We start from the raw sequence: 12,310 nt of genomic DNA, 5'->3' as shown, positions 1-12,310 counted from the left end.
CCGGACGCGAGATCAGTTATCCTGGGAGGGAAACGATGCTAACCTCTTCGCATAGAGCGCTCCGAGGCGCGTTTCCCACCGAACAATAGAAAGAAAGTTGGCGACGAAGACTGTTAAGAAGCCCCGGGCCCGGACCAGACCGTGTGCTGCATCAAAAGAATGTTTTAAACAAAAGCGGTACACTGGTGCTCTTGCACGTGCTGGCCGCAGGTGATCCCGTAGGTGAAAGGCCGCACAAAACGGGCTCACTACCAACGTTACCAATCAATAGATTGGCTGGCTGACTAGATGTGCTTCATTTTGCCAGATTAGCCTTGCAGCGTAATGAATGGAGGGGTGCTTCATATTAATTTTCCCCAAAACTACTTTCTAGATCGTAGGAACCCTCTGGAGCGGGGCTAACTAAAGTTGGAGTGCCAAGTGCCGTGTCGTTTCGTGCCGTGCCGTGCCGTGCCGTGCCGTTAGCCATCAAAAGTTGGCAGTGATGTGAAGGAAGTGCTAGGCCGCTCCACGCCCAAGTGTCCAACGGGATTCCAGTGTCCGAAGGCAATTGTGAGAAAGAGGCTGAAAACGGCATCAAAGGAGAGCTATTGTGCTTGGCAGTCTGTCTGTTTGTGCATAGAGCTCTTGTGTGCGAGCGCACTCCTGTGAGGGTGTGTTTAAAGTGTTGTGAAAAGGCGTGAAAAATCGTTGAAACAAAACAAATACGAGAATACACAGTTGCCAACGTTGCTGTGTTCTTGTGAGCGAAGAGTGCTGAGCAATCGCAGGTGCTTTGAAGTGCTTTCTCCGCGAAACGAAATCTCAGAAGCCGGTGCCGCCGGTTTCTGAGCGGAAATATAGGGGGTCACAAGGAACGAAAGTACGCAGCCAGTGTCTCGGTGTGAATAGAGCGGCTGTGAGGCGCGAGTAAACAGCTTCCCCTCCCTCCTCGTTCTCCTCGTGTCGTGCACCTTCAGTCGTCCCGAAAGGCTTAGGAAGGTTGGCTGAGGCTGACAGCTCGTACGTATTTTGCTTGAAACCCGGGCGCACACCTCCCCTCTGGACGCACGCCTTATCTACTCTTTTCAACCTTTCTCTTTGGCTTCTTCTTCCTTCAGGACCATCACCAATGCTGCGCCATCAACGGACGCTAACGTACCGAGGAGAAACCTGATAGGGCGTCGCTGTCTTCGCCGTCGCCGGACACTAAGATGCTCGTACTTGCCGCTTTGCTAGCCGTACACGCAGGACTCGCTGGTAAGGAGCACAGTCCGGCACGCCGGATGACTAACGTGGAAGTCACGGAACCTCCCTGTCCTTTTCTCTCTTTTGCTCTCTCTTGTCGGTCGGTCAAACCACACAGCATTCCTAGTCTGATCGATGACATTTTAAGAACACGTGTACCGCAGTAGATGAGGGCACACCACAAGGATGAGGAGCAGGCGAACAGGGGTCCTTCCGCTTGAGAAAACAATGCCACCGTGCCCCCTCCTGGTATGTGTGCAGGCGCGTGTAAAAGCTTTTTCCTGGCACTGGCCAGAGGAACTCGCACTGTCTACCAGACCGAGTGTCCTGCTTTTTGTCTGCTGCTCGCCCCCCGGGGGTCCCTCAAAACCATCAATCTTCGGCTGACCATTAATTAGTGAGGCCGAGGAAGGAAGTGGCCTCAAGGAGTGGCAGCAGCGATGTGGTCTGTCCTTATTCGGTCTTGGGACGCACCAGGATGCTACCGGGGAAGTAGCCATTTTGATGGCTCAATAACAATGACCACAGCTCGTGAACCCTCGTCAAAACTTTCTCGCTTGGCTGTCCGTCTGAAATTGTAAATCTGCAACCTGCTGGACTGCTGGAGTGGAGTCAGCACTTTGTGTCCAAATTTCGGAGGCGAATTCCAAAGTACCCCCTTTCCACATGCATGACCACAAATGTCACTTTAATGACCGGTTTGATCAATGTCACGGTAGCACAAAATGGTGTATTTCAGTGCCAGACTGCCAGAGGGCCGGAAGAAGTAGGGCACGACGGTGATGGTTCGACCCGGGTCGGCTCAGCTCGGTCGTTCGTTCGGTATGTAATTTCAATGTTTGCAGAAGAATCCTGTTTATCTTATCACACAACCCCTCGGTCCCATCGTCTTTGTTCGGAAGGGCTCCAGGGCAGGATCGCGTCGTCGTTGACATAACCTTGTTTCCTTCTTCGGGCGGGCGTCGCATTCCGCAGAAGAATGGCCGGACGGACTGAAAATGGGTCACGGTAGCGGTGCAATAATGGAGCACTCGCGTTCTCGTTGGAGCAGCTGCGGGTGTCCTTGGAAGGATTTTAAACAGAAACTACTTACGCGCTTCTGCGAAACACCTTCGAATGGCAATGGTTTGGAAGCATTTTAATAGTTGCATCGCGCGTTCCATTTTGTGTGTTCGTCTGGTGGAGGGTGAGGTTGTCGTAGATTTAATTTGAGAAAACCACAACCAGCACCACCATCCCGGTCTTCAGAAGGAGCACACATTTTGCGGGCTTCCTTTGTGGTCGATCGTTACCCGAGCCATGCAAGTGCTCCATCCGTGCCCTATCGAGACCCACGTGAAGCACTTCAGATATCCAGCGGGGTGGTTCAGAAAGGTTATTGAGGGGGTGAGTGTTTGGGAGGCGTGCAATTAATTATGCATTCCCGCCTGGTCTTGGTTGCAGCGCGACACATACAGACGTACACAACGAACAGCGACGACGAGGACGCTCTCAGACCGAGGACGGTTTCCTGGCACTCTTTCGGAGTCTGCATAATGGCCATCTTTGCGCCACTAACACATGCATACTTCTGCTGCTAAAATTACAGAACCGAAATGCATACATTAATGGCATGCAGCAACAGAGGCCTCGGCTTCGGTGCGGGCGTCGCTGACGTTCAGCATTCGCTAATCGGTTCGCTGGGTTTCTCTCTCTCACAGACCGGGAATCGATTCAATGTCGAACCGTCTTGTCGTGGAGCAACTTTTTCCATAAACCACTCAGCTGTGTTAACGTTTTCCAGCATGCAGCCCAGGTTCAGGTTCTGTAACAAGGGGGTGGTGCTAAAGGACCCTTGAACAGCAGCAGCTGCCGGTGGGGGGGGCGGGAATGTGATATATTGCATGTTTCGTCCTCGTCGCGATCAGCTTTACTCGCCGGCCTTTCGCTGCTACCCATGCTCTCTCTATGCAATCCCTTCCGCTTGCAATCCGAGTCCCCCCCCCCCCCTTCGGGGTGGCCTTGGCTTGGCTGACATCGCTCTCATATTCAATTAATTACTTATCCGTACAGTACAGCCGGAGCAGTGTCTTCTTGTGCTAGGTTTTCGTCGTCGTCGTCGTCGTTGCCATCGTTAGCCACTGAGCAGCACTGTGGTTGTCCGTTATGATAAAGGGAACGGGAGGTGAAAGGTGGAGGCTTGTTTATTTGGAATATATGCGCCACCATTCAGGTTCAGACACCAGAAGACTAGGAGACTGTCGGCAGCACAGACAGACTGGCGTGTTTTGATTACAATTTGAAGAGAAACAGCTTCCGAGTGAACGCTGTCGTTGTTGCAACGCATTGGTGAGGTTATGGCTGCAGAATAATATTTTCGATCAAATCATCCGTAATGGCCTGGTATTATTAAGGTCATGGAGAGAGGACCGTCGAGGTCCGTTAGTTCGAGTTATCTCCTGAAGTGTTGAACCACAAGCAATAGCACCACCATTCGCACTATGTGGTCCCAAGACCATCACCACTAATAGCGCAGATGACCCACTTCCTGAATCGCACTCCGGGATGGTCCGCAGCTTCTTCTCCTTTGCTTTTCCTAATTACTTTTCGATTCCACAAGCGATGGCATCAGCTACCAGCATCACGACACCGCCGCCTGCGGTGACGGTCACGCACACACAGAGCCAGATCTCACACTGGCGGACCGTTCAATTCCCAGCTCAATTATGTACTAATCAGCACCGCATTGGGCATTGGTCAGCATCACGGGGGCGCTCCGTTTGCGGTGCGAATATTGAAAACACGCTGGCCGACCAACGGCAGCGACGGGCTTGGTGGCTATTGGTCATCATTTCAATTACGATTCCCTCGATGCCTTCGCGACCACAAAATGTCCACGCCGACGCCGCATTGCAGTCCCCCCTAACTTTCGTCACCATTTGCATTCCGACCGATAGCGACAGTCGCGCGAGCGAGAGCTTTTTTCCGGGGATTCAATTATGTTCCGGCAATCTAAGGCAATGCTGGTTGAGGTTGAGTCCAATGTTGCTGTGGTGCTGGCATGTAATATGTAAATCGCGGTTCATTTTCCTAGCTCAAACAAACCTTCCGACGACGACGGATGGACGGTGATGATGATGGTTGTCGCCGGCAAAGGTGAGAGTCCTCTGTCGAGTGGGATCTAATGGATTTCGCGCCCCGGGAAATGAAAGCACGCGAGGCCGGTCCGCCGGTAAGCGAACCGCGGATTTGTACCCGGCGCTTTCCTGGACGTTGATGTGTTGAAGTTTGAGCTGGAGTGATGTTTTATTCTCGCTCTCTCTCTCTCTCTCTCTCTCTCTCTCTCTCTCTCTCTCTCTCTCTCTCGTCTCGAGAGCTCGAGATTAGCGGCTCGAGTGCTTCGAAAACAGAAACAGGAAATCTCATATCGTCCAAGCGTGGAAGGTGCTAAAAGGGAGCCCACGTACCTCGCTTCCTTTTGACGTCCAGATTGCAGGAGGAAGGAACAGTATTTTGAAATGGAAATCGGAACGGTCGGTCGGTTGGTTGGCTTGCGCTTGTGCTTGAGCTTCGAGGCTTAGGATGTCGCTCTGCTTTTAGCATTATCAAGTTTCATCGTACAACGTTGCGCGTTTACTTATGCACGTTTCACCTTCACCGCGGTGTTGATGATGGTGGTGGTGGTCGGCACGCCACTTTCATTCCTATTTTCGTCCTTGGTTCCCGCGAGAAGGTGCGCGAGAGTGTTTCTTGGGAAGGTGTTTTCCATTTTCTCTCCTTTCCACATCAAACTGCTGCTGATGCTGATGACGTGATTTTCTGGCTTTCTTCGAGCGCGAACTCTCTTATCGAATGCCTTGCATTAGAAGCAAGTTGGCAAAGTGTCTCTTGAGAATGGATTGGAACTCAAAGTTCGTAGTTCGGCGCGACTACTGTTTCTTCGGTTCGATATAGAAGAAGTTTTCGTTGCAAATCAACAATCTGCTGACGGTGCTGCTGTAAAAAAATGCTCACTACCCAAAAGAGGAAGAAGCATTCGATGGTGATGTGTGCCTTTAAATCAATGTTGAGCAACGTTTCCCTCCAATCACGTACAATGTAAACACTCAGCAGACGCGTCTGCAAACTCAATAAGCTTGATCCATGTCCCTGGCTAGGTTCTATTCTATTGATGCAGAACATCTCAGTCCCCGCTTGGTTGATCAAGTATGGCAGACACGTCCCCACCGGAGATCTCAAGGATCATTCTACAATGTGTCCTAGCCTGGCGCGTCTAACTGCCTTTACCTTTACCTAGCCATGTTGTTGTTCTCGACCAAAAGTTGTGCCAGCCATGAAAACTTAATTAGCTGCCATTGACTCATCCCCCTTCGAGCCCCTTTCGATGTTTTCGTCTTGCGAGAAGCACTTCTGAGGTCCGTTCGTTTGTTCGGAGAACAGGGCAGAAGCGTCGAGCTTCTTCTCGACTTCTCGCCCACTTCTGTCTCGAAGCCATTTCCTGGCGTCAAACGAGCACAACAATAGAAGCAGAGGGATCTGATTGAAGGATTGCCGACGGTTTCCGTGTGTGCCACCATTAGCCTCTATTGGCCCATTTGTCAGCCCCCTGCTTTGTAGACCGTGGCAAGCAATCGATTATCGGCGACACGCCATTCGTGTGCAATGGAGACGAGCCCATTAGGGCCCCGCTCGAGGAAGCTCTGATCTTTTCGAGTTCGACGTCGGGAGCGAGAAGATTAGCACATTAGAGGCGGAGAGCGTCCGCCTTTGCTCGATTGATGTTTGTCTTCCCGTTCGATCAGTGGGCGGAGGAAAAGCCTTGGTGTCATGATTTACTTTCCCTTTGTTTTGTTTTTTTTTCTTCTGCGGTCACCTCGGTCTTGCAATCGGATTTTGGGGAGTTTGTGAGATTGAGAAATGGAAAATGATGATGAATGTCTTGATAAACGAATAGACCACAAAAACAGCGCGCTGATTGTTGCTACTCATCATCATCATCATCGAAACAAATCCGATTTGGTTTGCAGCAAATGTTTGGCGAATCAATCCATCAAATCCGGATGGTGACTGAATGTTGTTGCTTCAATCAAACATCTATTTTGCGCCAAAATTGTCGAGCAGGAGTTGAAAGCTCTTCAATCCTACCGTGAGTGACGGGTGTTTGCTTTCACGTGGCCACCAGAGACCGAAGGCAATGAAATGGTGATGCCATTTTTTGTTGAAATCTTCCAATCCACAGCCGCAGCACAGCGCAAGGCGGCGACTGACTGACAGTTGCCTTTGCTTTTAAATTAATCCAACAACTTTGGAGCGCTAAGCGACTGCCTTTCCTCCACGGGGTGGGATATTCTTCCGCGAAAAGTGGGACAAAATGGCGAAACAAAAACAAAACGCCAACAATCTCCGGCAGTTCGGCTGGCTTGACGTTCTCATTCCGGTAATCCAACAAACCAGTTAGCAAGTGGCTGCCCGCGAAAAGTAAGCAAAGTATTTGGATCTGTCCTGTCCTCTTGGGGGGATTGGTACCGGAGGAGAGCGTTGTGGAAAGTGTACACAAAACGCGAAGAAGCGAACCTTCCAGGAAGAAATGCGCTGTGTTTGGCGTAGGGGCGGCCGATTAGACGTGGTCTTGGCCACGCACATCCATCCCGTCCCCCCAATTAAGCATTCTTCTGTCGTCGTCGTCGTCGTCGTCGTTCCGGTCGTCTTCGCTGTCTGTTAGTTCGCTCGTTTCGAGACGTTCAAGCTATTAGACCAGAGACTAGCGGAATAGAGAGAGAGAGAGCTGCGGATCGATCGATTAATTATTTTATTTTATCACTCAAATAAACATATCACATCCCTCCAGCTTTTCTGCCTCCGCCCGCCTCTTACAGGGGTGGCGCCCTTCGATTATACCATAATTAGGATAATTGATGAGATTTTGATGCTCCTCCTTCGTTCTTTTGGTCGTTCGTTCGCCAAGTGCAAGGAAGATACTTGGCGCTAGTTTCTGTTGCTCGAGTCTTTCCATCGTAATGGGAAGCGCTGTTGGTGGTTAGTAAAGTTGGTCTCAGCGTTGGTCTCACGCACATTAACTGTCACTGGAACTACTACTTGGAACGGAATCGCTTTGGCAGCCACATGGGCATGTCCGCATGGATGCAGCAATGATTTAATGATTGGCGTTAAATTAGAGGCCACCTGGCACCGGTAGCTACTTGATCCGTTCGCTGGAACTTTGTTTGATCTTTGTTTTGATGGACGCACTTTTCTTCTAGCTGCCGCTGTTTTCCAGCGCAACATACTTCAACCTGTTCGCTTGAATCATGTTTTCCATCATGTTCCCTCCTACGATTGTGCGATGCAAACGTGCTGTACACGCTAACATACATCGCCGCCAGAACAGAGGCTCTTGATTTGCGCTTGATTCTCTAATCCCTTCTCTCGCACAAGACTTTCGGGGCTTCACGCAATTGTGCTCCATGCTATCTTCCTGATACCAGTGAACGGCGCTACCGAAGATAACCGTTTACTTGGACGAAAAGGCTTGGGTGTATGTGTGCCGCTCCAGTGCTGGCGAGTCGTACAAATCCGCCTGCCATGCACAGTCCGCTGATATGGTGTGCGGCTTTGCGTGCTACGGTATTAAGCATGGTTACGCTCAGTTAAGCGTATGCCCGGGCACCGGATATGCTATCTCGTATGTATTCACGTACTTGCTGGCCGGGTCTTAGCCTCAGGTTTGATGGCGCAACATCGTCAAGGCTCGTGCTGCTTAAAGCGGAGCGGATCAACGAAACATCATTTGCATCATCCCTCGTCGTCGTCGGCTCTTTAACGAGAAAATGTTGCTCAGCATCTTCGTCACAGCAAGATCTTACGCTTCACAAAAAAAAGCTGCTTCGCATAATCAAGTCCAAGCACCCTCCTCGAGAATGCAAATAACCTGGGCGAAAGCAGCGAGTAAATCCGTCAAATCAAAGTCAAGTGTCGTTTTGATTAGCGGTGCGTCCAGGCGGCACAAAACGCGAATACTGATGCTGCTCCCAACTGTCTCGTATATCTCCACCAGAGCGCTCGAACACACCGATACACGGCACACAAATCTGGTGAGGTGATTGATGTAGCACCGCGACACGCGCCGTGACGAGGTTTTAATTTTCCGCGACAGCGCCGCGTGTTTGCGGTGCCAACAGCAGCTAGCCAGCTACTGACGCCATATCGAATCCACATTTTAACACCAATCGAGCGCATCCATCATCGTCATCATCATGATGATCATGAGCAGCAGTGACGTGTCTTTTTGCCAGTGGAGTGAGAGAGTAAACTCATCGCACTTTGCTGCCACATTATGCTTAATGGTGGGCCACCGACCGGATGAGTGATGCGATGCGTTATGGATGATGGGCGTTCGATGACGGTGGAAAGTATGTTTTCATTGCTGTAGCCTTAGTGCTTTATTTGGATGGCTGGTGAATTGTTTTTAGTGAGCTGTTTGGCGATAAATATTAACGCTAGCAGCGATCGATGGCGCACGGTGCTTCATATTTAAGGTCACAGCCATTTTGATGTTGCCCGTTCAGTGGTCTATCTTTTATCTAATGGATGGAAAGGGATTAGACTTTTCTTCTCCGTCAAAATGCCGCCCCGCATACCTGGCTTTCCCCGCAGTCTCTTTTCTCTGTTGCTCTGATGCTCTGCTGCTCGAGTGCCGTAGACCGAAAGATTCGAAGACACTTTTTGCAGATCCAAGATTAGCATAACAACATTTCATCCCACCATCTCACCTACACACCATCGCGGCATTTCGGCCAGTCCTGCTTCGAGCGCCACTTTGGGTGGAGCTAAAGTTTCAAAAAAGCTTTGAAGTCTCGAAGCGCGCGCGGTGGCTGGTGGGGGCCGGATGAGATTCAATGTTGTATTCCTTTTGTTTAGCCGCATGGCCGTCCTTCAAGAAGTCGGAGTGAGGCGAAAGATTTATGCGTTTCGATTAGATCGTTGCGACCGGAACATTCTACTCGTTTCTCCACCTTCGGAGCTCTCTGCCGCTCCTCTGAAAGAACAGGTACTTTAATTGCGATCCAGCTGGCTGCTGAAGTGAACTGGCTTTAATTAAACTCTTGGGGGTTTCGGGGGCTTCGAAAGAGTAGCCCTAACTGGTTTTGATACCAGCTGAGACCGCACTGAAAACCATGTCATTAGGTCATTAGTTTTAACGTTTACGTGCGAACGTCATTTTAGCGGCGTTCGAGATTGCGCCCGTGAACGGGCCACCCCTGGCCGGAAAAACTGAGCCGAAAAGGGATCAATAGAGGTGAAGAGAGGTTGGAAAGGAAAAAGGGGCTACGATAAGATGGTCGATAATCGTTTGCAAAAAGAGAACGGGGCGGGGAACGCAAATGGTTCTCAGTTAAGCATCGGCAACAGACTGTAATGGCATCGACGAGGTGGTTAGATAGCGGGAGATCATTTGTCCGCTCCGTTTGCTGTTTTTCCGGGAAATTGTTGGCAGTATTTAACAACCAAAAAGAGTGTTAGTGTGGGCGATGGTGAGATTGGATGTTTATCGCGATAATCATCAATCAGCAATGTGCTGATGGTAATGGGAATGGATTGTTTTTTGAGGGGGATGAGAAATCAGCATTTTGCTTCTTTCAACAATTAGCAACCGACAATATTACTATCAGGGATTCTCTGCTCTAGCTTGTTATATTCGGTGCAGGATTTCAAAGTAACTTTAAACGGAAGGAGTTTTCTTGAACGAAGAGTTTCCCTTTTTTGAGGCGAATTTTGAGCTTCAACGACTTCTGCAAGATTTGCGGTCAAGATACTTATTAATTAAGCACATGATTGAACTACAGGACTAGGATATCCTTACGATTTTTGACACAGAAAATAATGAACCCGGTGATGGAGGCGCCCTTCGAAATGGAGGCGCCAGGTAACCGGTAATTTTAGGGGTTTTTAATACAAATTAAAATCGCTAAATATCCCAGCGATCTCAAAGTCCATTATGTGGTGAGTGTGGTGAATGGTATCAACCTCGTACACCTGTATCCGGTGAGGGGTGAGCCACACTGTTGGTTTAAAAAAGGGTTACTCCCCCGACACGCGCTCGTGGTTAAAAATAAACAAAAATCCATTACCTTGGCACCACCCCCTCATTGCGCAATGATTTAATGTAAGCTCCAACGCACATCCGGTGACAAAGTAACGTTCATGTTGATTCACCGGGAATAACCCGGAATACAGCGGCCGCTCCCTCACCGGGGAGTGGCTTCTACGGGCAGAAACACGAACCGAATGGCAGCAATGGGTTTCCGTGGCCAACACACCTTTTAGTTCGCATTTTTTTTTAATTACCATCCACCATCTTCCAACGTGCGCTCCGGTTTTACAACGAACTAACGCCGGTGCTTCGCATTCCCGTTGTTCACGTTGCAGGTTCGCTACCAACCGCCCCGGAGAACATCACCGTCACCTTCCTAACGCCCGACTCGGTACGCGTCTCATGGCAGACGTCGATGGATCCGCGCTCGCTACCGGTGGACAAGTACGATGTCACGTACAAGCCGACGGATGCCAGGTAATCAGCAGATCAGCAAGATGCGTTGTGTCGTAGAGTAGCGCCTATATAGCACCGTCGGCCGGTGCACTGCACGGCCACGATGACACCGGCATTTTCATGTTTCATTCCATTATGACTGTTGTGAGTGCGTTCGTGCGTGCCATTTCCGCGAATTTCCGTTGTGTTTCCCTTCTTTTGTTGGTTTTTTCGTTTTCTTCGCTTTTCTTCTCGTTCTCGTTCTCGTTCTCTCTTCTTTCTTGTTACCCTTCCATTTTTACCACCAACAGTAGCAGCAGCAGCAGCAGCAGCAGCATGTGCGGTGAGGCCACTCAGCCACTTCCGAGCAGCCACGAGCACCGCGCTGCCAAGGCTGCAACAGTGATCTGTACATTTGGTTCCTGCTCCTGCTCCGCTTCACAACTCTCGGTGCTGGTGCATGTGCATTCGTTGGTTGACGGCGGCAGCGTGCAGCATCGCTTCGAAGCATGCATGAAGCTTGCAACATGCAACCACCAATTGTTTCGTTTCTTTACTGATGCATTACTGCATGTCATTGGCTATCGATTTTGTTGCTCAAAATTACATTTTTATATTCGCTTTTTTCGAAATCTGCTACATTTTGCTTTGAGGATAAAGCATCATTTTGTTACATTTTTCTGTTGAGAAAGGATTCTTTATTTCATTTTACAGTGACCGATAACAGATGAATTCATTATCCTATTGTTCTCCTCCATAATCTCTGCCATTGGATTTTATCGCTCGTGTGATTTTCTCCGCGTCAGAACCAGAGTATCAGTGTCCATCGTCCTTCTTTCCAAGCTGCTTAATTCCAAGCAGCACCGGAACTACCTTTTCCGTTGCCTTGAACACACGCTGTCCAACCTTTTCCTGATGGAGGTTTTGTTTTTGATGGAATGAAAAAGGAAAAATGAAAAGTTAATCCCAGTTCCTGGTGACACCTGGTCTTCCTTCTGTTCAAGCAATAGTTACCAGTTTTTTGCCGAAATTTTTCAAACGCCCTGCCTCGACTTGCCCTCCGAACAGTACGGCCATGGCCAGCAGCACCACAACGAACAACTTCGTTAGATTCATGATGGTGCAGGGATACAGCACAGGAGACAGGCAGCGACGAAAGTTATTGTTGTTTATTCGGCCTCGGTAGCAAACACCTGACAACTTTCACTGGTCGATGGGATTGGTCTTCGGAGTAGAGCTTTCAACGTTTGAAGACGTGGCACACTCGCCGTTTTCTCACCACTGGATACTGATACCATCGTTGGCAAGATGAGGCCGCTTTTATATCAAAACAGATCACAGAGAAAATGGTCCACGTTATCTATCCCTCTGTCTGTTTGGTGGCAGTTCTGCCTTGTTCTGCAGAAACAGTGGCCACAGTCGTTCACATCTCGACACAAGGGAAAGACCCCCGGGATAACTGATAAGCTCACGGGGCCTCGACGGGGTTGAACGTCGATGACGAATAACGAACGAACCGACCTTTCAGTTCAGGCCGCGAGTAATCAGATCAAAGTGATAAGAGGAATCCCGCGCGCG

The 12,310-nt window shown here is 49.7% G+C and overlaps 2 protein-coding genes across 4 annotated transcripts in view; one reads left to right on the top strand and one right to left on the bottom strand.

Annotated features, from left to right (window-relative positions):
* The window catches only part of LOC126575966 (uncharacterized), a 102,405-nt gene that overhangs the window by 35,273 nt on the left and 54,822 nt on the right, over positions 1 to 12,310 (top strand). For all 3 annotated transcript variants that reach the window (XM_050236984.1, XM_050236983.1, XM_050236985.1), the window contains exons 2-4: positions 374 to 1,002; positions 1,101 to 1,239; positions 10,633 to 10,774. In XM_050236984.1, the coding sequence (XP_050092941.1) occupies positions 1,194 to 1,239; positions 10,633 to 10,774 (188 nt within the window). In that variant the 5' untranslated portion in view covers positions 374 to 1,002; positions 1,101 to 1,193. The remainder of the gene's footprint in view (positions 1 to 373; positions 1,003 to 1,100; positions 1,240 to 10,632; positions 10,775 to 12,310) is intronic.
* LOC126575967 (cecropin-A1-like) lies at positions 11,328 to 12,014 on the bottom strand. Its single transcript, XM_050236986.1, has 2 exons — positions 11,747 to 12,014; positions 11,328 to 11,644 (listed from the first exon to the last, which is right to left on the bottom strand). Exons 1-2 carry the CDS (start codon positions 11,846 to 11,848, stop codon positions 11,549 to 11,551), a joined length of 198 nt encoding a protein of 65 aa, XP_050092943.1. The 5' UTR covers positions 11,849 to 12,014; the 3' UTR covers positions 11,328 to 11,548.

Source organism: Anopheles aquasalis, chromosome 3, assembly GCF_943734665.1.
Source record: "Anopheles aquasalis chromosome 3, idAnoAquaMG_Q_19, whole genome shotgun sequence".
In the NCBI taxonomy this organism is placed as follows: Eukaryota; Metazoa; Arthropoda; class Insecta; order Diptera; family Culicidae; genus Anopheles; species Anopheles aquasalis.
Note: the sequence above shows the minus strand (reverse complement) of the source record. Positions and strands in the feature narration are given on the sequence as shown.

Excerpts from the sequence above, each read along its gene's own strand:
- LOC126575967 (XM_050236986.1), bottom strand. The coding sequence starts at position 11,848 with ATGAATCTAACGAAGTTGTTCGTTGTGGTGCTGCTGGCCATGGCCGTA. Across the intron at positions 11,645-11,746 it reads AAAATTTCGGCAAAAAACTG|GAAAAGGTTGGACAGCGTGT; the intron begins GTAACTATTGCT and ends AACCTCCATCAG.